The sequence below is a fragment of the Onychomys torridus genome, chromosome 2 (genome assembly GCF_903995425.1).
Source record: "Onychomys torridus chromosome 2, mOncTor1.1, whole genome shotgun sequence".
NCBI lineage: Eukaryota > Metazoa > Chordata > Mammalia > Rodentia > Cricetidae > Onychomys > Onychomys torridus.
The window spans coordinates 138,386,438-138,412,406 of record NC_050444.1 but is presented as its reverse complement, the minus strand read 5'-3'; the positions used below and the strand labels follow the sequence as shown (position 1 = coordinate 138,412,406).

The 25,969-nt window shown below is 51.4% G+C and overlaps 1 protein-coding gene and 1 non-coding gene across 6 annotated transcripts in view; both read right to left on the bottom strand.

Moving 5' to 3' along the window:
- Epha10 (EPH receptor A10) overlaps window positions 1-25,969 on the bottom strand; it is a 35,964-nt gene extending 9,995 nt beyond the window's left edge. The window contains exons 1-9 of one of the 5 annotated variants that reach the window (XM_036177273.1): window positions 25,279-25,295; window positions 23,571-23,752; window positions 23,284-23,348; window positions 20,708-21,386; window positions 13,028-13,183; window positions 12,222-12,572; window positions 8,356-8,489; window positions 3,616-3,787; window positions 864-972 (exon numbers count right to left, since the gene is read on the bottom strand). In XM_036177273.1, the coding sequence (XP_036033166.1) occupies window positions 864-972; window positions 3,616-3,787; window positions 8,356-8,489; window positions 12,222-12,572; window positions 13,028-13,183; window positions 20,708-21,386; window positions 23,284-23,348; window positions 23,571-23,667 (1,763 nt within the window). In that variant the 5' untranslated portion in view covers window positions 23,668-23,752; window positions 25,279-25,295. Of the gene's footprint in view, window positions 1-863; window positions 973-3,615; window positions 3,788-8,355; window positions 8,490-12,221; window positions 12,573-13,027; window positions 13,184-20,707; window positions 21,387-23,283; window positions 23,349-23,570; window positions 23,753-25,278 lie in introns of all 5 variants that reach the window. The other 4 variants (XM_036177276.1, XM_036177275.1, XM_036177274.1 and 1 more) reach the window with 4 other exon arrangements.
- On the bottom strand, window positions 21,955-22,057 carry LOC118578980. Its single transcript, XR_004944359.1, has one exon. It is a non-coding gene; the product is annotated as a U6 spliceosomal RNA (small nuclear RNA).

Sequence of the window (25,969 nt, the reverse complement as noted above, 5' to 3'; positions counted from 1 at the left end):
TCCAACTCACTAGCTCTGCCTATCACAGCCCCAGACTGCGGCTGCCAGGGGCCTCTGGGCATAGCAGGATGGTCCTGGGAAGGGTAGGGAATACACATGGCTGAAGCCTCTGCTTTGTCCAAAGGGAATGTCTAAGGGTCTTTCAGCCAGATCCGACCAGGCTCCAGATCTGTCTCCCCCATGCTTTCTCTGCCTGCAAGCTTCTTTGTGGAGAGGGACATGGCTCAGACAGGGAGTTTCCCTCCCTGTCCCCCTCTCTCTCACCCATGTACTGACTTTCTCTTTGCTTGTGTTCAAGGGGCTCCAGATCCCTTGGGGCCAGAGCTGGGGCCCTCCGAGTGCCTCAGGAGAATCCTAATCACACCAGAGCAGCTGGGGCTTGATTCCATCCTCAGTGATGCCTTCTGACATTTAATGAATTAAGGAGCTAAATCCCCTTCATCCCGGCACGGCTGAGCTAGCTGCAGAGCCTGCAGCTGGTGCATGAACAGCATGTGGGGGAGGGGCCGTACCGGCCACACTAGTATCTTTTTTGAAGGAACAGGGAAGCAAGACAAAGGTCTCATGTAGCCCAGGCTGGCCTCAAATTCTATATATAGCCACTGAAGTAGTTGAACCTCTGACCCTCCTGCTCCTCCTCCTAAGTGCTGGGGTTGCGGACGCTTGCGTTCCCTGGCAGCACTGGGATCTATGTAGCAGTGTGCTTGAGTCTGTAGACTTGCCTCTGTGTGTGTGTGTATGTGTGTGTGTGTGTGTGTGTGTGTGTGTGTGTGTGTTGCACTTATAGATACTTGTGTGTACATATTTTATACACATGGGGACAGAACCCACCAGAGGTCACCAGGATGAAACCAACCACCTACCTCCTCCAGATGGCCAGCACACTCATCACAGAGCCCAGGACCAGCAGGGCTGAGATGGTCACAACAGTAACAACGACTGCAGGGCTCTGGTCTCTGGACCCCGAGGCAACTAGGGAAAAACAAAGCACAACAGAACAGGGGGCTGAGACAGGCAGAGGACTAGGCTCCGGAGCAAGCACCAAGAGAGACTTTTGTCACTAAGGAGGACCCCTCAGCCCCTCGGTACACAGCAGCACCAATGCCCACAGTGGCAACTGGAAGGTCAAACCTCTGTTTGCAGACATCACCTCTCTACTGCAGCCCAGCTCTGAGAGGAGGCAAGAGTGCAGGCAGCTGGGGCAAAAGACTTTCAGAAGCTCCCTGGGGGTCACAGCCTCTACTGAGAGTTCCTTTCTCAACACAGAGTATCTGCCAGCGGCAGTCTGTTAACTGCACACCCGCATCTAAGACAGGCTCCTTGTGCCGGAACTATATTGTCCTGTCTCACACAACAGTCCTGCAAGGGTTACTCTCCAGGTCAAGTGGAGGAGACAGGTTGAAGAAAGTCACCTAAGTCGTCCAAAGTCACATAGCTAGCTCCTAAGTGAAAAAGATAGGATTTTGTGGGGGTTTGCTTTGTTTTCGAAATGGGGTATCACGTAGCCTTGGCTGGCCTCCAACTCACGTAGCCAATGATGACTTTGCTTTGAACTCCCGACCCTTCTGCCTCCACCTCCCAACTGCTGGGATTATAGTCATGTGCCACCATACCCAGGTGAACCCAGGATTAGAACTGTCCCCAAAACCCTCTGCCTGATGCCAAAGCAGTTCTGAAACTAAGTTAGTAAACAATACTTAACGGGGGGGGGGGGGGGGGGGGGGGGGGAGAGAAGGTGAGCAGAGCAGAAGCCAGCCCTTCCTTCTTGATGTCCCTGAGGAAGCTGGAGGGGGGTGGGGCGCTGGAAGACTGAAAGATTCAGGCTGTATCCCAGGCCCTGATGGGGGCCTGGGAAACGGAAGCATCCCCACAAACTGGAAGCTACACTGTCCAGAGGCAGAGGATAACAGGGTGGAAGCTGAGTCAGGGTTGGGGAACTTGGAGAGGCATAACTAGAGACCCTTGGGTGCAGGCTAAGGAGAACTACCCTGAGGCTCACTAGGAGTGGCGGACAGATTCCTGCCTGCCTGGCTGGAGAGGAAAGGACAAGGGCAGCGGGCAGCGGGTGGAGCTGGCAGTGGGGATGGAGAGGAGGGGCCTGAGAAAGGACAGGTTCAGTATAACTGTTGGGGGGGGGGGGAGTACTGGGCACTAACCGAGTAGAAAGATGGCTGTCTGTAGCAGCTTCAGGATGCGGAAGAAGGAGAACGGGGACCCGGGCAATGGGGTCAGGGATACAGGCGTGATGAGGGCTTTGGCTCAGATGGCTTCCTCCATGCAAATACCTTCCCTACTCACTTCCACTGGTTCAAATAGACCCAGGCCTTAAGACACAGCTCTAATCTCATCTGGCCAGCACCTGCCCGGAGGCCAAGCACAAACATTCCAGCAAGACGTGCTGTCTACCTTCCCAGAACGGAGCTCCCTCCCCAATGTTATCTTCACCTCCCCTTGGGCTCCCAGCACTTCCTATCTTGGATTAGAGTCGTGTAGCAGGTTGGGAAGAATTCTTATCTTGACAGCTGGTGCCAGAATGCCTCTTAGGGGGAGCTGCCTTTGTTGGGGAAAACACCTTCCTGAACTGCGCAGGGTAGATAGAGGTGAGATCCTGAGGGCTGGGTTTGCAGCAGGCTGAGCAGTGAGGCGGAGCTGCTGGCACACACACTGACAGGGAATGGGGAGGGGAGGGAAGGCAGGGGAGAGATGGGGAAGAAGGGAGCTAGCTAGATACCAGGAAGCGGGGCCAATTCAAGATCAGGAAAAAGTTCAGCTTTTCCTCTGTTGTTAGAACTTCAAGACGTAATTTACACACCACTCACTTCTCTCCCACTTCCTTCCGCTTCCTCCCTTCCTTTCTTGTTCCTTGAGCCAGGATTTCATATAGCCCAGGCTAGCCCCAAACTCTCGGTTCTCCATTCCCTCCCAAGTGCTGGGATTATAAGTGTGCACCACCAGCTCAGCCATTTATTTATGCCACCCAGGCCGACCTTGAACTCTGTGTAGAGGCTCTTGGCCTTGAACACCTTTTGATCTTCCTATCTCAAGCCTTCCAAGTGCCCAGATTGCTGGCCTGTGTCACCAAGCCCAGCACTTAAAATGTGCAGGGATTGGGTTGGGGATTTAGCTCAGTGGTAGAGCGCTTGCCTAGCAAGCACAAGGCCCTGGGTTCGGTCCTCAGCTCCAGAAAAAAAAAATAAATAAATAAGAAATTAATTAATTAAAAATAAAATGTGCTCACTTGGATCCCTTCCAGTTCTCCTCCCCTTCAGGGGAGTTGGTTTCACAGGCTAATCCTGGTGGGAGAGAGGGACGGTACCCCAAGGTGGATCTTTGTCATGGCAGAGAGAAGAGCAGTGGGAAGGATCCAACAAGGCCCAGAAAGAGGTGGCCTTGAGAAGCCTAGGAAAGAGGCTGGGTCACTGAAGATGCATCCTTCAAGAAGGGGAGCACCAGCTGTCCCTGAGGCCTCTGCAGTGTTCTCCAGGGAAGATGCCCAGTGGATCTCAAATTGTTTAGCTAAGTAGATGCAAAGCATCTCTTCTGCGGCTCCCTTACCGATACACTTGTCCCTACCTCCTGCCTGCATCCAGCGCCCTCCACATGCACACCACTTACCTTCCCCTGGGGTCTGCACTTCGATACTTGGGTTGAAGCTCTGGGTCTCCCATGATGGCCCTGGGGAGGCTGCCCGGATCTGAAAAACGTATCTAGTAGCAGGCTTCAGGTTGGTGACAGTGACAGCCGGTGCCCCTGTCTTCACTGTGGAGTAAGTCTGCTCACTCTGACCCTGGAGAGGATGGAGTAGTGAGGCCCAGACCCAGGAGGCTGAGAGGAGGGGAGCAGGAAGACAAGGGACTTCCCGTGAGTTGGGTGGGGAAACCTGACCCCGACCATCGTGGGAGACAGCAGAGATTTCTCCCATCAGAGTCCCAAGTGCCTCTCTCCTCAAAACTCATCCCTTAATAGGCCAGAGCCTCCTTTGCAGGGGTGCCCAGGTGGTGGCTACCAGGGCTTGGCAGTCCAGGGGTGAGGTAGGCCAGAGCCCAAGCAAGCCATACACTGCCACCTGCCCTGTCCTTGACACTCAGGAGGCTTTTTCCATCCCTGTCATCTGATTTGCAAAGCAGAGGAGAGTCAAGGTTATCTTGTTGGCTTTGCTCGGTTTTTGTTTCACAGATGAGGAGTGTTAGTCTCCGCTGTGGCAGCAGCCTGCCTCTGCCGCCACAGCAGTTATGACATCACCTGTCGCCAAGCGCCTTTCCACCATCACCCAGCTATCCGACGTGCACCCCTGAAAAGTGCCCCCCAGAGCACAGCTCGCTCTCTTAATCTCTCTTGCCTCTCCTTTCCTTTTTTGTCCGTCTGTCTGCCTGCCTCTTTCACGTCCCCACTCTAACACAACCTTTCACTCTTTCTCTTTTCTCCTCTCCCCTCCCCCAACAAACCCCCTGTGCTAACTCTGTGGGGCATGGCGTGTTTACTGAGTGGCATACCTTGGCAAGGCCCTCTGAAAGGTACCCAATTTCCCTTTTTTATTTATCACCACGAGGAGCCTGGGCTCAAGGGGATAAAGACTTGCTTAGCTGGAGACAGGGGAGGACACTGGCTGTGACTGGTGAGGGCCTACTGGCTGCGGGCCACTGTGCTGGCCCCCACACCCCTTACAGCCCTTATGCAGCCCTCTAGGGTCAACATTTCTCTTTCCTTGTTAAGGAAGGGGGGCACTTCTAAATCTTCAGGTCTGTCCTTTGCTGTACCCCAGTACACCTGGCACCCAAAAGTCCTCAGGAGGCTCCTCCTGTCATTTGTTCCCACCCACACCTTAGCGTTCCCGCCACACCCACAGACTGGAAAGTCAAATGCCTGCCTATAGCCTGTGGTCCCTCATTTTCCCGGACAATGACACTCATGGCTACAGGGCAGACTCTGACTCAACAAGGACTCATCAGATTCTCCCTTGAACATCTGAACAGTCAAACCATCTTTGGTGTGATGGTTCATTTATGTGTGTGTGCGTGCATGTGTGTATGTGCTTGTGTGTGCATGTGAGTGTGTGTGTGTATGTGCTTGTGTGTGCATGTGAGTGTGTGTGTGCTTGTGTGTGCACGTGCTTGTGTGTGCTTGTGTGTGCATGTGAGTGTGTGTGTGTGTGCTTGCACACACAACTGGAGGCCGAAGGTATATGCTAGGTGTCTTCCTTTATTGCTCTCCACTTATTGAGACGGGGTCTCTCTCTGAACCTGGAGCTTGCTGATTAGGCTAGATTGGCTGGTCAGCAAGCTCTGAGGATCCTTCCATTGCACCTCCCAGTGTTAGAGTTCCAGATGTGTGAGTGCTGGGGATTCAACCCACATTCTTCAAGTGCTTTACTCTCTGGACCAGCTTCCCAGCCTCATCCTAGTTAATAGTTGCTGCCAGCCAGACTGGACATGAAGTCTCTGCGTGTGTCTGTGAAGATGTTTCTACAGACCTTCAACTGAGGAGGAAAGACCCACCTGGAATGCATGTGGCATCATCTCCAAGGATATGGAACCAGTAAAAAGGAAAATGTGCCGGGCGGTGGTGGCGCACGCCTGTAATCCCAGCACTCGGGAGGCAGAGGCAGGTGGATCTCTGTGAGTTCGAGGCCAGCCTGGTCTCCAAAGCAAGTTCCAGGACAGCCTCCAAAGCTACAGAGAAACCCTGTCTTGGGGGGGAAAAAAAGGAAACCGTGAGCTGAGCACTAGCATCCATCTCTCTGCTTCCTGACTGCAGACAACATGACCAGAAGCCTCACATACTACCACCATCTTGCCTTCCCCACCTTCAGACTGTGAGTGGAAAACAAGCCCTTCCTTTCTAGGGTTGTTTATCTCTGGCATTTCATCTTATCAATGTAACTCATTCACCTAGAAAGAAAACAGACCGAGGCTGTAGGTGGTAAGGTGGGATGGGTGCCACATGAGCTAAGAGCAAGTCCTTCTGTGCAGGAGGCTGGGCTGAAGTGTAGAGAAGGTTGATGTGGAAGGCACTTTGGTGCCAGAGAAAAACTCTCAGACAAGTCTCTATCTGGAGACCCAGAATCATGTCAAACACAGCCAGCCCCTTTGGTACTTGCTCTTCTTTCGGGGGCCTTTGTCCCCAGCATATTCATCACAGTCATTGATCAAGGGCCTGAGGCATGCAGCAGCTCAGCCTTGAGACTCTTGCCTATGCTCAGACAACTGAGTGGTGGTTTTGTGCATCTCTTCTTTTCAGATTTATTTATTATGTAGTGTCCTGCTTGCATGCATGCCTGCAGGCCAGAAGAGGGCGCCAGATGTCCTTACAGATGGTTGTGAGCCACCATGTGGTTGCTGGGAACTGAACTCAGGACCTCTGGAAGAGCAGCTAGTGCTCTTGACCGCTGAGCCATCTCTCCAGCTCTTGTGTGTCTTTTCTAAGCACCTGCTGTATACACTGCTCTCTCCCAATGGCCCTCACTGCTGTCACCTAAATGCCAGGGCTCCTCCTGTTCTGGCCATCCTTCTCACAGACATCTCTCCTTTAGCTGCCATTTCTGTGTTCAAAGTTCTCCCCCAACCCTATCTCTCCAGCCCACAGCTTTGATCTGAGCTTCAGACATACAGGAAGTCCACCCGGATAGCTGACAGCCTCATATAGAGCAACACCATACTCATCATGCAGCCCCTCTCTCTCCTCTGTGGTTCTCCACCTCAGCCAGCAGCTCCTCATCCTCTGCTCATCCAGGCCCATGCATTCAAAAGTGATTCAGTGACCCTATTTTTTCCCTGGGCACCCCAACTATCACAGCTCTCAACAGACTTCTAGTAATCAAAAGCTATTATCTGACTCAGCAAAGCCCTACATGCTGCTGAGGGAGCAGAATTTTATCACATGTGGGAAGAAGTTTCTCTTTAATGAATTAATTTGCATAAAAGTGAGGCACTGTTTCACGGAAGATCACATCTCAGAGTTAAAGACACCAAATGGATAGGGAAAGAGCTTGGATTGGGAAATAACTCCATTCATCACATCGCGGCTGAACTGTTAGCACAGATTTAAAAACACACACAAGAAGAGAAAGGCAGGAGGAGGCACATGTCTGTAATCCCAGCACTTGGGAGGGGGAGGCCGGAGGCTAGCTGGCTACATAAGACCTGATCTCACAATAAAAATAAACAAGTGAACCATCGATGAAAGAAGGGTAGACAAGGAGAAAAGAGGAAAATGTAAAGCTATTTGTGACGAGGGACACTAGAGCCAGCCTGGGGTGGGTGGGATGGGGAGAAAAGCCAAGAAACTCAGCAAAAGGCTGGGTGTGGTGGCACACACCGCCAATCCCAGCACTCAGGAGGCAGAAGCAGGAGGAGCCACAGAGTTGGAGGCCAGCCAAGGCTACATAGCAACACTCTGTCTCCAAAACAAAGAGAAAAAAAAAATCAGTGAAAGTATCTTATGAACATCAACATCAGACAGTGTGGTGCATGTGTACAATCCCAGATCTGGGGACACAGAGGTTGGAGGGTCAGAGTAAGTTCAAGGCCAGCCTTGAATACATAGTGAATCTCAGACCAACTGAGGCTCAGCAGAGAGAGCCTGTCCCAAAGCAAACAGAAAGGATCTTATCCCCGACTGTTTGCTATATGGAAAGCTGGGGATGGTGGTCCAACCCTAGCACTCAAAAGGCTGAGGCAGGAGAACTGCTTGAATCCAAAGTCAGCCAGGGCTACATAGCAAGACCCTATCTCAAAAGTAAAAATACCTCTATGGAGTTCACGATGAGTATGTTCTATTTGTTTGTGGTTTGGTTTTTTGAGACAGGGTCTCTCTGTGCATCCCTGGCTGGCCTAGAACTCTCTCTGTAGACCACACTGGCCTCAAACTCAGAGATCTGCTTGCCTGACTCCCAATTGCTGGGGTTAAAGGCATGTACCACCATGCCCAGCTGAGTGTGTATGTATTTTAACGTACATAAGTGTGTATGAATTTCATAAGTGATTTACCACTCTACCCTTTTATATAGTAAATCACAGGAATGCAGGTCTCCATTCTGGAACATATTCCAGCCTGGCAAAGTGCTCCTGTGGTCACATGTATATCTCTGTGTGCCTTTCCATTACAAAGTTTGTAGATGGTATCTGTAAACTCAGCCAGACAAAACAGACCTGCCCCAGAGCGAGCTCTTCATCTCCGCTAAACCCTTATCCAAGGAGGTGAAATGGAGCTGTCCATGGGTGAAGAAGGAGAGAGGGAAAGGAAGGGGCAAAGGAAGGAAGGACCTCAGGAGGTCGCAGCTGTGTTTGGAATGTCAGAGGAATAAGTCTGAGCGAGGCAGGCAGGCCTGGATCCCGATGGCTTCCAGCCGAGACTCACCTTCTCATAGTAGCGGATCTCATACTCTGTGCCATTGGCTCCGGGAGCTCCAGCAGAGACAGGTTCCCGCCACGACAGGGACACGCTCTGGGGCTCCACTCGGTCCCTGCGGATCTCATCCTCCTCCCAGGGTGCTGAAAGTAAGCAGAGGGGATGCTCCTTCTGGACCCACTGTCCCCAAGGTCCTGGTGAAGGCAGGAGGTGCGGGGTACGCACTTGGGCGCATTGTTAGATGGGGCGGAGGGGGGGGGGGGGGGGGGGGGGGGCGTGACCTGTGGGTGGAGATGGGGACTGTTGAGGGGGCCTGAGGGGCAGAGTCGGTGGGACCAGAGGCTTAAGGAGAGAGAGTCTCTGGCCAAGGCTTCTCAACTTCATTGTCTAGTGGCAGAAGTCCTGCTTGCCTTCCCTCCACCCAGTTTCCCTCACCCTGTTTGGTTCTAATCCTTCAGCCTTTCTGTGGTTTGAAGACAGAGTGTGGAGCCGAGACAGGCTTGTACACGGTGGTGTGGCTGCAGGCAAGCGAATATTAGAAGGAAAACTCTCCCAACATGATAAATTTAAAAAACAAAAACAAAAACAAAAAACAAAAAACAAAACAAAACAAAACAAAACAAAAAACCATGGGAAGCCCACAGAGAAGATCACACTAAAGAATGAAAGACTGGAAAGTTCTCTCTCCTGTCTGGAGAAAGACTGGGATGCCCACTTGCTCCACTTCGAGCCGCAATAATGCTTAAAACTCTAGCTAGAGCAACCAGGCAAGAACAACAAGTCAAAGACACCCAAACTGGGAAGATGCAAAGAAACCATATAACACTTTGGTTCTAGAAACTCTCTGGACAGTTAGCCTGGCTTACAGAGATACACTTTCTCAAACAAGGGAGGTGAGGATGAGCACTAGAGGGTATCCTCTGACCCCCACATATCACACACACACACACACACACACACACACACACACACACACACACACACAAAATCATTTATATATATATATATATATATATATATATATATATATATATATATATATATATATATATATATATATATATTAAAATTGGCCGGGCAGTGGTGGCACATGTCTTTAATCCCAGGCAGGTGGATCTCTGAATTTGAGGCCAGCCTGGTCTTCAGAGCAAGTTCCAGGACAGCCAGGGCTACTCAGAAAAACCCGGTCTTGAAAAACCAAACCAAAACAAAAAAAAAAACAAAAAACAAAACAAAAAAAAATTCAGAGTCATGGCAACTGACTCATAATCACACCTGTAATCTCCTAGCACCTGAAGCAGGAGGATTGCTATGAATTTAAGTCAAGTCTGGACCAGGCTAGAGAGGTAGCTCAGAGGTTAAGAGTACTGGCTGCTCTTCTAGAGGTCCCAAGTTCAATTCCCAGCACCCATATGGTGGCTCACAACCATCTATAGTGAGACCTGCTACCCTCTTCTGGCATGTAGGCATACATGCAGGCAGAACACCGTATACATAATAAATAAGTATATCTAAAAAAAAAAAAAAAAAAAAAAAAAGACTAGCCTGGGCTAAAGAGTATGTACGACATTGTTTCGCTTTTTAAAGGGATGTGGTGGCTGGAGAAATTGCTTAGTGGTCACAAGTGCTTACTGCACTCCCATCAGGTGTCTTACATAAGATGAAGTCCCCATGGATCAGACACACTGTAACCTTTGCAGGTCCCTGAATGCATATGCACATGATGTACATAAATTTATTCAGGTGCACACATACACATACATTTAAAATTAAATAAGTATTTTTTTAAAGGGCCAGGCATGATGGCACAAAACTTTAGTCCCAGCACTCAAGAGGCAGAGGCAAGTGGATTGCTGTGAGTTTGAGGCCAGCCTGATCTACATAGCAAATTCCAGGCCAGCCAGGACTAAATAGTGAGACACAAAGGGGGGTGTGAGAGCTGAATGTGTCTCAGTTGGGAGGATATTTGTCTAGCATGCAGGAAACACTAATTTGTTCCTAGAACCACATAAACTGAGCCATCCCTAAAATTCCAATGCTTGAGAGGTAGAGACAGAAACAACTCAAGATCATCCTTAACTATAAAGTGAATGTGAAGCCAGTCTTGGCTACATAAGACTCTGCCTGGGGCTGGAGAGATAGCTCAGTGGTTAAGAGTACTGGCTGCTCTTCCAGAAGACCTGGGTTCAATTCCCAGCACCCATATGATAGCTCACAACTGTCTGTAACTCCAGTTCCAGGGGCTTCAGTGCCTTCCCCTGGCCTCTGCTGCTACCAGTCCTGAACATGGTGCACAGATACCCATGCAGGCAAAACACCCATGAATATAAAATAATGAAAAAATAAAGACCCTGCATATATAATCTATATTAAAGGGGTTTTATAGAGCAGGGCGATGGTGGTGCACGCTTTTAATCCCAGCACTCAGGAGGCAGAGTCAGGCGGATCTCTGTGAGTTCGAGGGCAGCCTGGTCTACAGAGCAAGATCCAGACAGGCACCAAAACTACATGGTGAAATCCTGTCTTGAAAAACCAAAGGTGGGGGGGTAATAGAAATAGTCATGAGTAGAAAAAATTATGATAATACATACTTTTTTGGCTTTTTGAGACAAAATCTCTCTATGTAACCCTGGCTGTCCTAGAACTTGCTGTGTAGACTAGGCTGGCCTCAAACTCAGAGATTTGCCTGTCTCTACCTCACACATGCTGGGATTAATAGCATGTGCCATCATGCCTTACCATACTTTCATTCTTTGATATAAAGTCTCTTGTAACCCAGGCTGAGTTCAGATTCACCATGTAGCTGAGAATTACCTTGAACTGATCCTCCTGCCTCCACTTCCCAAGTGCTGAGATTACAGGCATATCTTTCTTTCTTCCTTCCTTCCCTCCTTCCTTTCTTCTTTGGCACTGGTGATCAAACCCAGTGCCTCAAGCATGCTAGGCAAATACTGCATCATCAAACTATTTTTCTAGGCCTGGAATTGTTAAAAATGTGACCGTAATAGCAAGGGTTAAATCTCAATAGAGATAATAAAGAAAAGAAGTGTCCCAGAAAACCAGGTAGATTGGAAAATCTCTCAAAAGTCCTAGGAAAGGGATTAAGAGCTAAAAACGATAAAGGAAGTGACAAGATGGGAGAATCAGGAAATGGATGTACAACCTAAGGCTTAGAGATCGTCTTAGGAGATTCTGTAGGAGCTCTACGCAGAGCAGCTGCTGAAGAGATCTTTCCCAGCAATGAAAGAAGAGCGGATCAAAGGGCCTACTGTGCTTCAGTCAGACTGGGCGGGAATAAATCCACATTGGTTCCATTTTCATTTTCATCAGCAGGATGAAATTATTCAAACACCCCTGTGTGTGCACATCTGTACCCCCAAGGTACTAACAAAAGAATGAAAATCACCCCAAGCCTTGTGAAACCCAAGTGACAGGGTAGGGTCACAGAAGACAGGGGAGGAGGGTCACACACCAATCAGACAGGGGAGACTCAGAAGCCACAGCGCGAGCTTATCCATCTTGCAAAGGGCACTCGAGGGATTACTTGAAAGTGTGCACCAGAGGAGAGACAAATCAGAAGTAAATGTCAAGGATGTGGAGGGTGTGGGTGGTTTTCATCCCACTCGAGACGCAGAAACGGGGAAGGCGACCACTCTGTCGCCTGCGTTCTGACCTGGCCTGCTCCTTCAAGGACCGGAGACGCGGATGGAGTCAGCAAAGGGATGGCGGGGAGAAGGAGGGGACACACAGGTGCCACTTGGGTTGGGGGGGGGTGCGATCACGTGGGTTCCCAAATGCCTTGGTATGCGTGCGGGGAACTGCGGCTGGAGAAGGGGCGAGTGGGAGACGGTCTCCGCTAGGGCGCGCGGCCTTACCCCCGGGTCCGGTGGACACGGTGACCTGCGCGTAGGTGGCTCCCGCGGCGGCTGCCGGGCCTGAGACGCCGTTGAGCGCGGCCACGCGCACGGTGTAGCGCGCGCCCGGCCGCAGGTGCAGCAGCGTGGCGGCGCGTTCCCGCAGGCCGGCCTGGCGCGGGACGAAGGCCACACGTGGCCCGCAGGGTTGGCATGCGCCCGCCGGGCCGTCGCGGCCGCAGAGCAGGCACAGCAGCGAGTAGGTGACGTCGGAACGGCCGCCGGAGTCGGCAGGCGGCAGCCAGCGCAGCCGCAGCGCCAGGGGGGAGCGGCTCAGGCTGTACTGCAGGTCCCGTGGCGCCGACGGCGGCCCTGCGACATGGGGTGGCGCTGAGTGGCACCGGGAGGGGACACAAGCGCGCGGGGCATGGGGGCGCAGGGGCGCGGGCACCCCTGCATGGGTAGCAGTATGTGAGCCGGTAGCCCTTGATGGGGACGTGGGAGTGAGGGGCGGGCAGCCAGGAACTGAGGCGAGGACATGGGGACTGTCGAGGGGATTAGGATGGGAACATGGTCACCGGGGAACAGAGGGCATGAAAGAGAGGAGGGACGTCCCAGCCAGGCCCAGGGAGAGGCGAGGGGAGTGGGGAGATGGCCACTCACAGAGAATCGACCCCCATGTTCATCCTTCTGGGTTCCCCTAGTCCCAGGCCCGGGTGCCCAGACCCACCCCAAGCTTCCCTGTTTGCCCTGTCAGTCCAACACCCCACCCCCGCGCGCGTGCCCCGTCACCTCCTCCCCACCGCCAGCCAGGAGGGGGCACTCACGGGTGCAGGAGGCTGAGGGCGGGTCAGTGGGTGAGCGAGCGTAGGTGTCCTGGCACACGCAGAATGTAGAGGCGTTCTCCAGAGCCAGGCTATGCTCCGGGCACGGTGAGCAGAGGGGCCGCCTTGGGGACACCTTGAAAAACCCTGGGGGACAGGCTGTGGGAAGGGGCTGGTGAGGAGGAGTCTCCTCCCTGACCACGCCCCACCCTGCATCCCTGATTTTCCTGGATTAGGGTGGGGAAAGTGGACAGCTCTTAGCCCAGTCTCACCTGGCCCTTGACGAATGCAGTGTGTGCAGGGGATGGTGACATAATTCACTTCCGTTCATACATTTGACCTCATCCCCATGGTTAAAAAGAGGAGAGTGAGGCTGAAGTGTCCCACAGTTAGTGGGTTTCCCACCCTAGCCTGCCCCCTTTCAGAGCCCTGACAATACTGCTGTAAGGTCAAAGGTGCAGACTTGATGTGAACAAGAGAAAAGAAGGGTGAGGCCTCTAAGGGCTGGTCCCATCACTCAGGGACAGACAGGCAAGCAGGCAGGTATGCACGCGTGCACGCACACACACATACACACTCACATCAAAATTCATTCTCCTACCACTGCACACTGGGCTTAGCAATATCATAAACCTTTTCCAACTCACACAGTGGACTCCAGTTTGGAGGCAGAGCTGGGCAGGTGGAGGGGTGGAGCTGGCAGAATGCTCCAATGGCTTCCTAGACTAGTTCTGATCTGACATCACACAGGAGCCTTGCTGTCCTTGCCTCCTCTCACCTAACCCAGAGCACAGCTCCTAAGAACAGACTGAAACCCAAGCGGTCTGTAGCTGAGTTGCGTCGCTCACTTATTTGCTGTGTGGTCTTGGGCATGTTGGTTAATCTTCCTGAACCTTGTATACTGTTTCTCCCTCTCCGGCCCCAAGAGAGGACAAGTGAGCACACACTGATTGATTGATTGAGGCAGGATCTCATGCAACCCAGGCTAGCCTTGAACTGAACCCAGGCTATCAGTGTAGCTGAGCACTGACCTTGAATTTTTTTTCTTCCTGCCTCTCCTGAAAGCTGGGATTACAGGCAGGACAATGCTCTGAACACCTATTTTGTTTGTTTATTGTGTGTGTGTAGGGGGTGGGTGTACATGACCATTTGTGAAACAGAGGTCCATGTCAAATGAGGGTCTCTCTGGGCATCAGAAGCTCATGGCCTCAGCTATTCTAGCTGGTCAGAAAGCTTCTGGGATTTGCTGCCCTCTTCCTGTGCTGGGGTTACAGACAAGCTCTGCCACACCAGCTTCTGTGTGGATGCTGGACGTCTCATCGAGGTCTTTCGAGTGCCACGGCAAGTGTGCTTACCCACTGAGCCATCACCCTATCCTAAATGCCCATTTAAAAACGGTCTCAGTCCAGGTTGGGGCAGCAGCTCCTGGCCCCTGATCTCTGCTGTGCCTGGTCCCCACCTGACTCTCTGGCCCTTCCCTCCAATCTAGCTGTGAGTAGAAGGCTAGACCCAAGAAGACAGAAAAACAGCAAGGAGGAAGGCTAACCCCTGGGAAGCAGTCTCTTAAGAAGAGCTGAACCCTGGTACTGTTTGAAAGGCTTGGGCTTGGGAGAGTCCCATCTTGCCCAGAGTCCCCCATGGCGTAGCTGGGAAGAGGGGGATCAGTGGTACTTTTCCTTTACCACAGTGGTTCTCAACCTATGGGTCATTGCCCCTTAGGGGTCAACTACCCTTTCACAGGGGCTGCCAAAGACCCTTGGAAAACATATTTATATTACAATTCATAGCTATGGCAAGATTACAGTTGTGAGCAAAAATAACTTTATGGTTAGGGGTCACCCCAACAGGAGGAGCTGTATCAAAAGGTTAGCACTAGGAAGGTTGAGAACCACTGCTTTAGCACAAAGCACAGGACCACTACCCCTGGGAACCTAGGGTGTAGCCATGGTTAAAGCCAAGACTTGAAAGCCTGAGGCAGTATTAGCTTTGCCTCTTGGGGTTGAGGAAAGCATCAGTCAGATGGGAACTGTGATCACAGCCTGTTGACTGTGTGGTGAAATAGAGGGGTGAGGTCTGGACAGTGCCCACAGTGCCAGTCTCGGGGTGCTGGGAAGAATGTAGAGGTGCCTTGCTCTGAGTGGAAGAGGGTTACCGTCCTAGCTGTGGTCATCATGGCCCCACCATAGGCAACTGTGGTCCTCCCTATTTGGAGAGGTGCTGTCTAGAAGAGTGGTGTGTTGACAGACAGACTCAGGGAACTCCCCGACAGCCAGTATCTTCCTCTTTTCCTGTCAAAGTCAGAAATGCAGAAGTGGTCTAGTTCAACTCCCACTGGCCTTGCCACGGAGAGACTTTTCACCAGCTTTGCTCATATACCTCACGATGGGGAAGTCTCCCCCTTCTCACCCCTTTGCTACCAGATAGACAGCTTTGCATAGGGGAAGCCCAAGGTGGGTGCTCCGTGTAGAGTTACCTCTGGCACACCACCAGGGGTCCCAGTAACCTGTATAGTCTCAGCAAGCAGGCAGATCCACAAGAGACTTGGGAGTAAGTTACCTTACTAGCCTTGATGTGTTCCCTAAAGAGAAGCTGAATTTCACGCGTTCTTATGGTGGCCAGAACAGGAGCAAGAACAAAGGTCACTACTGAAAGGAAAGAGTGCTGGGTGGTGGTGGTGGTGGTGGTGGTGGCGGCGGCGGCAGCGGCAGCAGCAGCAGCTGACGCCTTTAATCCCAACACTCAGGAGACAGAGGCAGGCGGATCTCCGTGAGTTCGAAGCCAGCCTGGTCTACAGAGAAAGTTTCAGGACAGACAGAGCTGTAACACAGAGGAACCTGTCTCAGAGAGAAGTGGGGGGAGGGGGAAAGGAAAGAGTGGAGAGATCATAACTGCGTCTCCTCGTCTAGCTTTGGGAAGGTGTTCACTTAACTGCAAGGGACACTTGGACTGCCTGAAGGTTCCAATGCAAGCCTGACCACTCCTTTTCCCTTTCTAGCCCTCTCCAGCAGCCCTCACTACGCCCTCTCCAGCAGCCCTCACTACGCCCTCTCCAGCAGCCCTCACTACGCCCTCTCCAGCAGCCCTCACTACGCCCACTCCAGCAGCCCTCACTACGCCCACTCTGACACCACAGAGAGCTTCTGGCTCCTGACCCACGATGTCCCACACCCTCTGCCTCCTGGCTGCTGAGTTCTCCAAAGTCCATTTCCAACAGCACCTCCCTTGGGAAGTTTGCCCTAGATTTTCCCCAGCTCCCCCACTGCCCTGGGCAGAGGTGACGCCAATACAAGTGACTTTTATCTGGTCTCAGCCCAAGGAGGGGGAGCGTGACACAAACCAGAGATCTTTAGTCCCTAAGCACCCACAGTTTTATCATCCCCCATAAGCCAGGTGTTCTTCTAGGCTCTAAAGAGGCAGCATAAAGGAGACAAGAATCTGACTGTCCCGCCCTGTCACAGACGACTCCAAACCTGGCAGAGCACAGAGAGGGGTCATTAGTTGGTAATTCTCCCCAGCATCTGGCTATGAAAACCACAAACACCTCTGTCTGACCCACATCTCCTCTCCTACAGTCTGAAAGGTGGGGACAAGCCATCTCCACTCTGGACCCCTGTCTTTTACTCTCCATCCCCCACAAAGTTGCATTCCATCTGTCACCTCCCCTACTGGTCTTTGCAACTACTGCCTCTTTCCAGTGATGTCACTAGTGGGTGGAGCAGACAAGCAGTCCATTTCCTTGTAGGCATAAGGGCTCTGACTATAGACTATTTTAAAACAATCCTAAAACTGACTAAAAGTTGTCCTGCTTTTTATTAGCAACATGCGTCAGCAATCTTAACCTGCGTCAGTAATAAAACACTCCTTCCTCTTGAACAGATTGCTCCCCACACATATTTGGTATGCCACTGGCTCCCCACCACCCATAGCATATACACAGGTGTCTCTGGTCTGCAATAAAAGCCCTCTCTCTGTGCAAACAACACATTCATACACAAAGATCCTACCAACCTACAATCCTACTGAAGATACCGTTTCTTTATTTCTCCCTTCAAATTCAGGCTTCTAGAGTCTTTTCTAGTAACTGTGTGTGTGTGTGTGTGTGTGTGTGTGAAAGGGGGTCTCACATAGCTCAGGCTTGTCTCACACTCACCATGCAGCTAAGAAGGACTCTGAACTTCTGATCCTCTTGCTTCAACCCCCTGAGTTGGGATTATAGGCACGTACCATCATCATGCCCGGTTTCTGTGGTACTGAAATGGAACTCGGGGCTTTGGGGAGGCTAACTGAGCCACATGCCTAAGTTGGATGCTCTACCAGCTGAGGTATCTGAGATCACTAGACTTTGAGACTCTGGCTCCTCAAGGCTCATTGCTCTTTAGCTGACCATAGCCTGTTCTTTCCGTTGCTCCACTGAAATTGTTCTTGCCAAAACCAAGTGAACACTATCCAACTCTTGTCATGCCTGAGTGCTCACCACACTATAGGCTGCTGTCTCCTGAATACTCATCTCCCTGAACCACCGTGTTACCTCCTGCTCCTTTCTACCCTTTACCCTCTCAGCATGCCTTCTCCAATCTCTTTATTTTTAGACGGGGTCTGTTATGTAGCCCCGACTGTCCTAGAACTCATTGTGTAGACCAGACTGTCCTGAAACTCACGGTTGCCTTCCTCTGCCACCCAAATGCGGGTCACAACCCACTTGGCAAACCTCTATTTCCAAAAATATTTACATTACAATTCATAACAGTTTCAAAGTTATAGTTATGAAGTAGCAATGAGAATAATTTTATGGTTAGGGGTCATCACGACATGAGGAGCTGTATGAAAGGATCAAAACATTAGGAAGGTTGAAAACCTCTGTAAACCTCTGGATGAAACTTCTAGAAAATGATTTTTGCTGGGTTTTGCTTGCTGAGCCACCTTGCCTCTTTGGGGTTTTTTCTTTGTTTCTTTTTGAGATTGGGTCTCATGTAGCCTAGGCTAGCATCACATTCACTATATAGCCGAGAATAGCCTTGAACCCTGTTCTTCCTGTCTCCACCTCCTGGGTGCTGAGATAACAGGCATTCAGCATCCCGCCCTGCCTCTCCTCACTCAAGCACAGCTGCTACCGCGCCAGTTCACAGCTGGAAGTCTCTCGCCTGGACTTTTGCATTGCCTTCCTTCCTCCGTTCTGTCCTCCCAGGCTTCCTGCCCTGATCCTTGCTTTGCTACTGGCAGCTTGAATGGTCTTTTGAAAATATGAATCACCTCCCTAGCACCCTCCGCTTCCCTTCCACTTTTTTTTAAAAAAGAAGAAGAAGAAGAAGAAGAAGAAGAAGAAGAAGAAGAAGAAGAAGAAGAAGAAAATACAAATCGGAAAGTGTTGACTCCCCACCCCCCCACCCCCGCCATTGGTCTAAAGTATAAAGTCTTTATTTCATCATTCACTCATGGCCCTGACCAGCTCCTAGCTCCTTACTTCTCACACTCCCACGTGCCCTCTGCAGTAACCACACGGGATTTCTGGTTTAGTACCAACTACTATGTTCCTTTCTGTCACCATCATGCTTCTGCAGAATGTCTCAGCCGCCAGGAAGAAAAACCTCCCTTCCTTTGGAAAACTCTCCCCATCCTCAGAACCAGGTTCTCTGTGGATGTGACACACCCACGGTGTGATAGTTTAGCACTGACTGTCAACTTGACATCTGTAAGGGACTGTGCAGAGCAGGAGAACAAGTGTCTGCTTAGCTTTAACTGTCGGTTTGACATACAGCCTAGCATCACATGGTTAGCTTTAACTGCCAATTTGGCGCAGCCTAGCATCACCGAAGTGTCAATTGAGGATTTCTCAGATCAGGTTGGCCTGTGGGATGTCTGTGAGGGATTGTCTTGATGTAGGATGACTCAACCCACTGTAGGAGGCACCATTCCCTGGTCAGACTGTCCTAGGCTGTATAAAAAGCTAGCTAAACATTTGACCCTCTGTGGCTTTTGCTTTGAGTTCCTTCCCTGACTTTGCTCAGTAATGAACTGTGGCCTGTAAACTGAAATAAACCCTTTCTTCCCCTTGGGTTGTTTTTGGTCAGCGTTTTAATCATAGCAACAGGTAAAATGACAACATCAAGCTTGGTCACTTCCTCTGTTACCTACCATTCTGTAGCCCTGTTATAGCACAGATTACTTTCTTTTTTAATGTTTATTTTAACTTATATGTATGGGGGGTTGTCTGCATACCATAAACATGTGTGCCTGGCAGAAGAGGGTGTCAGATCCCCTGGAACTGGCGTTTTGGGTGGTTGTGAGCTATCATGTGGGTGCTGGGAATTGAAGTTGGGTCCTCTGCAAGAACAGCCAGTGCTCCTAACCCTGAGCTGTCATCTCTCCAGCCCCACATTATCACTTTCTTATGACTTAAAAAAATAAATCGCAGCCGGGCGGTGGTGGCACACGCTTGTAATCCCAGCACTCGGGAAGCAGAGGCAGGTGGATCTCTGTGAGTTCGAGGCCAGCCTGGTCTACAGAACTAGTCCAGGACAGGCTCCAAAGCTACAGAGAAACCCTGTCTCGAAAAACCAAAAAAACGGGGGTTGGGGATTTAGCTCAGTGGTAGAGCACTTGCCTAGCAAGTGCAAGGCCCTGGGTTCGATCCTCAGCTTCAAAAAAGAAAAAGAAAAACAACAACAACAAATCGCTGCCCCTTTCCATCTAGATGTAAGCTTTTCAAGAGCTGGGGCTGTGTCCGACTCCTTTGCCCAACTCCTTTCTATTGTCCTGACACCCAGAAAAAGGCCTGCTTTACAAAGTGCACCCTTTGCTAATGAGATAGCTCAGTGGGAAAGGGCAGTTGCTGTCCAACATGACCACTTGAGTTCAATACCAGAACCCATGGTGGAAGAATAGAGCTGATTCCCACATGTGCTCGCTCTCTCTTATACACACACACACACACACACACACACACACACACACACACACACACACGAAATACATCTTTGAACCTTCCGAACAAATGCACATATTCTGGATCCCACCCTATTCTGCTTCCGAGCCACAGACCCAGGGACCCAGGAAACACCCCCAGTGGCACAGTGATTCCACTTCAGAAAGCTGAGTGCAAGCGGCCACCCTTGAGCTCTGAGATGCCCCAACAGCCTGACTTGAATATGGTCAAAGGTGAAGTTCCTGGAATGCTAGCCTGAGGTTTGGACTGCTGTGGAGTTCTTTCTTATGCATGAAGGAGGCATGGCGGAGCAATAGGTTCCCAGAGCTGGGCAAACCTGAATTCCATTTTCTAACTTTTCAAGTGAGGTAGCCACTCATCTCTTTGGTAATGGGAATCTATCATATTGCCTGAAATACAGATCTCTATGTTTTTGCTTTTGTTTGTTTTGTTTCAGACAGTATCTTACTATGTAGCCGAGTCTGGCCTTGAATTCACAATCTTCCTGATTCAGCATCTGAAGGTTGGGTTTTACAGGCCTATGCCACTACCTCTGGTTCCTAATATATCCTTATATGGGATCAAATTCACCTCTTCCAGTAGGTCTTGGCTAAGCCCACTAGAAACCACACAAAAGGCCTTGACTCCCAGCTCCTCCTATGGCTTCTCCACTTCCACTCACACTTCTTCAGCGAGGGCACACTCTTTCATGCCACCTGAATGCTATGTGTTCATCCCACCCCTCCAGGTGCCATAGCTACCTTCACAGATGTTACCACGTTCCTGGAATCCTGCACTGCAGCTGCAGCGGCCCACCGGCACCAACCACTCGCCGTCAGCACCACAGTGCATACGGGGAGGACTGCCAGGTTCCCCTTCCGAGTGGGACACGCATGTTCCAGCCACTTCCACCAGCGTGGAGAAGGCACTCTCGGCTGCTGTGGCTGGGAAGGACGCCAGTCCCCGCACTGTGGCACGACACTGCTTGTAGTAGACACGCACGGAGACCAGCGCCACACATGCACCCACATCCTGGAAGGCCAGGTGGAAGCCTTGCCGGCTGAGGGGGCCGATCTCACGCACCTCTGTGTTCAGCTTCATCTTGCGCTCCCCCAGGTCGCCCTGCGTGAAGCTCTCATCAGCTGCGATAGTGTCAATCTTGCGGGGCCGGTTGCCTCCTAGGCGGGGACGCCCACGTCCCAGGTCGGCCTCGGTTTCCAGGTAGTAAGCGTTGAAGGTCTCTTTGCAGGTGCCTGCAGCGCCAGGGATGCTGCTGCAGTCTCGCAGTGTGAACTGTAGTTCCACGAAGATGCGCTGCCCACGGCCGCGGCTGATCCAACCTGTCTGCAGCCAGTTGTCCTGGTTGGGCTCCAGCACGTTGCACACTTGGTACGTGCGGATGGGACGGTCATGTTCGTCCACACCACTAATCTCCTCCCACTGAGGCAAAAGTACAGAGGTGGAAGGACACCTTAGAGCCCGGAGCTTAAGCACTGGCCTTTCTCCACCTTTTTCACATCTGCCTCCCCGTCCCCTAGCACACAAGCCCCTAAATATGACAAAATTCAGGAAGAGGAGACACTTCAAATCCATTTTCTTCCGGGTACTGGGGATTGACCCTAGATCCTTGGGCATACTGGGCAAGCAATCTACCACAGACCTCTTCCCCCTTTTTATTTTGATGTTGCTTCAACTAAATTGTCCAAGTTGGCTTTGAATTCACTCTGTCAATCAGACAGGGTGCACTTACAGTCCTCCTGACTCAACTTCCCCAATAGCTAGGCTTACAGGTCTGTGGCACGAGGCCGTTCCAATCTTTTTCCATCTATTTGTTTGTTTGTTTGTTTGTCTGTTTGTTTAGACAGGATCTCATCCCATGGCCTAGGCTGGCCCTAAGCTCACTATATACCCCAGACTGGCCTCAAACTCACATCAGTTTTCCTCCCTCAGCCCCAGAGTGCTAGGATTACAGACATGAGTGGTCACACCTAGCTTTCTCTTTTCTTTTTAAAATATGCAGCATTTTGTGGATTTGCATGTTGTCCTTGCAGGGGTTATACTGATCTTCCCTACATCATCCCAATTTAAAATATGTGCTGAAAACCAAGCACGGTCTTTATTTTCATCTATCTATCTATCTATCTATCTTTCTATCTATCTATCTATCTATCTATCATCTATTTATTGAGACAGGGTTTCTCTGTGTAGTCCTGGCTATGCTGGAACTCACTCTGTAGACCAGGCTGGCCTCAAACTCAGAGATCCACCTGCCCTGCCTTCCAAATGCTGGGATTAGAGGCATGTACCACCACCGCCTGGCCACAGTCTTTATTTTTGTGGACGAGGAAACTGAGGTTGCAGAGGGAGAGCCACTTGACTGGATGGGTGCAGTGAGTCAACAACAGAGCTAGGGATGATAACTAGAGTCACTCAACTCTCTGCTCAGTGACCTTTCCTCCTCACCCCACCCCACCTTGCTTACTCTGTCAATAACTGACAGCTACTTAGGGGTCTACTGTGTGTGAGGCAATGCCCAGCATTTGTCCCATCAAGCTTACATTTCTGTTCTTAGACACAGCCAGTTCTCTCATTTATTTATTTGACTGACTTACTAAAGACTTGGTATTTTCTAGTAAAGCCACCCTGGCTTGATACCAAGGGTTCTAGAGAATACAAACTCTATGGCATATCTTTAAATATTCTTTCACAGGGCTAGACAGTGGTGGCACACTTCTTTATTCCTAGCACTCAGGAGGCAGAGACAGGCAGATCTCTGAGTTTGAGGCCAGCCTGGTCGGTCTACAGAGGGAGCTCCAGGACAGGTAGGGCTACACAGAAAAACCCTGTGTCAAAAAAAAAAAAAAAAATTCTTTCACGGGGCAGCTGAGATGCCTCCGTAGGTAAAGGCACTTGCCATCAACCTGACCTGAGTTTGATCCCCAGGACCCACATGGTGTGTGGAGAGAATGGACTCTCACCATGGTCCTCATCTCCACTTCACACACCATGGCACCAACACATATACACACATACATAACCACAATAAATAAATCAGTGATTGAAATATTTTAAATTCCTTCAAATTTTATAATGTACTTTAGCCATATCTCTCATTATTCTCTCTTATCTCCCCCCGCAACCAAACTACTTCTTCTCAGCAAGCCACCCTCCTACTTATGTATCTTTGTGTGTGTGTGGCCCAGTGCATTTAACCAAGGTTGCCTGCATGAGCGTGGGTGGGGACTTCCTGTGGTACATTTTGATCCAGGGTGAACACAGGATGCTAAAGGGACTGAACTAGAGGACCCTTGGGATTGAGTGACAGTTTAACACCTACCCCATTACTTGGCAGAGCAGTCCAACCCAGTTCAGCCTGGGAGGCTTTGGAGTCCAGGAGGATAACTAAGGAGAAGGGAGAACTCAGATGTCAGAAAGCCGCAGCATCAGGTTAGAAGGATGGGAGCCATTGCTAGGTTTACCAGATAGCTACAGGAGGGGATAGGGAACAAAGCAAAACTCCTGACAGCCAGAGTAGCTCAAGTCTGGAAAGGGGCAGCCACTGTGATTAATGAAGGCACCTCTATTCATTCCCTGAGGCTTGTGATAAATGACCACAAACTTAACCGTTTATGTCCTCTCTCCCAGCTTCAGTGCTGGACTTCTCCTCTGCTTCTATGTCCATGTTGCCTTCTCCTCTGGCTCCGAGTCTTGCTGCCCTCATACAAGGGCCAACACGGTTGCATTGGAACCACTTATCCAATCCAGATTCATCCCTTCATGTCAAAATCCGCATCACACTGCCAATCCTTTTTTTTTAAAAAACCATTTATGGTAACATTAACAAGTTCTGGGGGTTAGGACTGGGCCTCCCCCACTTTTTTTTTTTCACTGAAGCGAGTGTCGTTCTCAGCCTTCCACAGAGTCCCTGGAAAATACTCTAAGGTCAGCTTTCACATTAGGGATATAAGTCAGTGACCTCTTCACCCTCCCCACGCTCCCCCAAATTATATTTAACTGTCAACTAGTGGGAGGAAACTGTAACTAGCAGTGGATCTGGGAATTCTTGGTTGCACCCCAAATCCACCCAGATCCGAGGTCAGTTCACCAGTCATGGAGAAGACGGAAACCTCTCTCACTTGCCTTCTGGGGCCTCTGGTGAAAATGAAATAGAGAGACCACTTAGCAAGAGGAGACATCAGAATACTTTGCTTCTCTACCCAGCCCCTTTCCCAGGGGCCGCCACCTCTACCTGCTTTGAAAGAGTGCCAGGGGCCCTTTCACACATAATCCATGACCCTCTCCACCCTCCTCCGCACCAGAAAAGCTTGGAGTCACTTTATTCCCTCGGGATGTGACAGGTCGGCGGCAGCCTGCATCCGTTCGTTCATCGGTTAGTCTCAGAGAAGCACGGGTCTGGATAGCAGAACCTTCTGCTTAAACACAGGAAGCCAGGCCATCCCCAAACCTCAGACAATCACTTCCCTAGAGTGGTAAGGAAGCTGGTGGGCTTCCAAGGTGAGGTCCTCCAAGAGGGACTGGTTCTAGAGGCAGCCGCGACGGTGGGCAGGGCCGCCGACAGTGCGCTGGGTTTTTCGTCACCAGCAGTGCCTGAGAATTGCATACTGGCAGGCATCTGCCATCCCGCGCCAGGACAGAGCCTGCGGGCAGAGTCTGCTCCAGCATCTCAGGGTTCTGCACCTGGTTGTGACGCCTCTGGATTCAACTGAACGTACAGCTCCCAGAGGTGTGGGAGCAGAGGCAAGACTCCGGCGCTGATGTCGCCGACAGCCCCAAATCCTCCGCAACGCGGACCGCGCGTGGTGGACTCGATCCCAATTCAGCACTGCGGACAGTTCCACGGTCAGCACTTCGGGCAGCGCCCGGACTCGGCGCGGATGATTAGCATCCAGCCTCCGGCTGTCCACACCACGGTCCCCTAGGCCCCCGCTATTTGTCTTCATCCCGCCTCACGCTCGGATCTCGCCGCATCCCCTCGGCTTCCCTGCTCCCTTTATCTCCCCGCCCCCACACCTCCCACCTCCAATCATTCAGCCTGTCCGGCTCAACGGCCCCTGACTGCTGCCTCGGGCTCCTGTGGTCCCCAGACCCTTTCTTCCCCAGCCTCCTAGGTCTCCAGACCTAAGCTCCTCAATACCCCTCTCTTCTCTATCGCTCAGCCAACCTGCCCTCTTTCTCTAGTTCTTTCTCGCCCTGCTGCCCGCTTGCTTCAAGCCCCCAAACAGAGTAGTCTCTCCAACGACGCCTACCCCCAGTCCCCTAGCCCCCCCCCAACTCTCCCTAATTTTTGGCTCCCAGGCACAACCCACCTTACCTTCCTCGGCGGTCCCGGGCCGCCCGGGTCCCAGAAGCAGAGCGAGGCAGAGTGGCATCAGGCAGACGAACAGGCGCAGCGGGTGTGGACCGGCGCCAGTCTCCATGGTCCACAGACGGAGCTGTCAGTGCGGCGGCGGCTCAAGCCTCGCCAGCCCAGCGCCGCTGAGCAGTGCCCCCAGACCCCAGCGCCGGCTGGGGGTGGAGTCTCGCTGGTCACCATCATCCATGGGGACCAATCGCTAGGCATCGCCGTGGGAGACCCACCAATCCTGGCCAGCAGAGAATGAGGAGGTGGAGTTTCATAGGCCAGGGGCGGAACGCCCAGCTGGAGGGGGAAACCAAGGGGTCCCGCAGATCTCCAAACCGTGGGGGTAGGGCAGTCCTGAGAGCTAGCGGGGCTGCTGGAGAGCGAGACAAGCTGGCGTCGGTGGACCAGAGACCCTTAAACCTTAGCTTTCTGCATCCTGAGAAGTAGGCGCTGTGGGCGTGGCTTACGGAGGGGCGGTCCGCGGGGAAGCGGCGACACATGCAGTCTCTTTAGCTATTCTTGGGAGCACCTTTGCAATTCCCTGGACTTGCAGGGGATTTCCGAGACTGATATCCTGACCTCAAGCTCTAGGGAGCTCTGGTGTCTCCCAGCCCTTGGCCTCTTCCTGTGTCTGCGGCTCCCGGTGTTTCATGGTTCGATC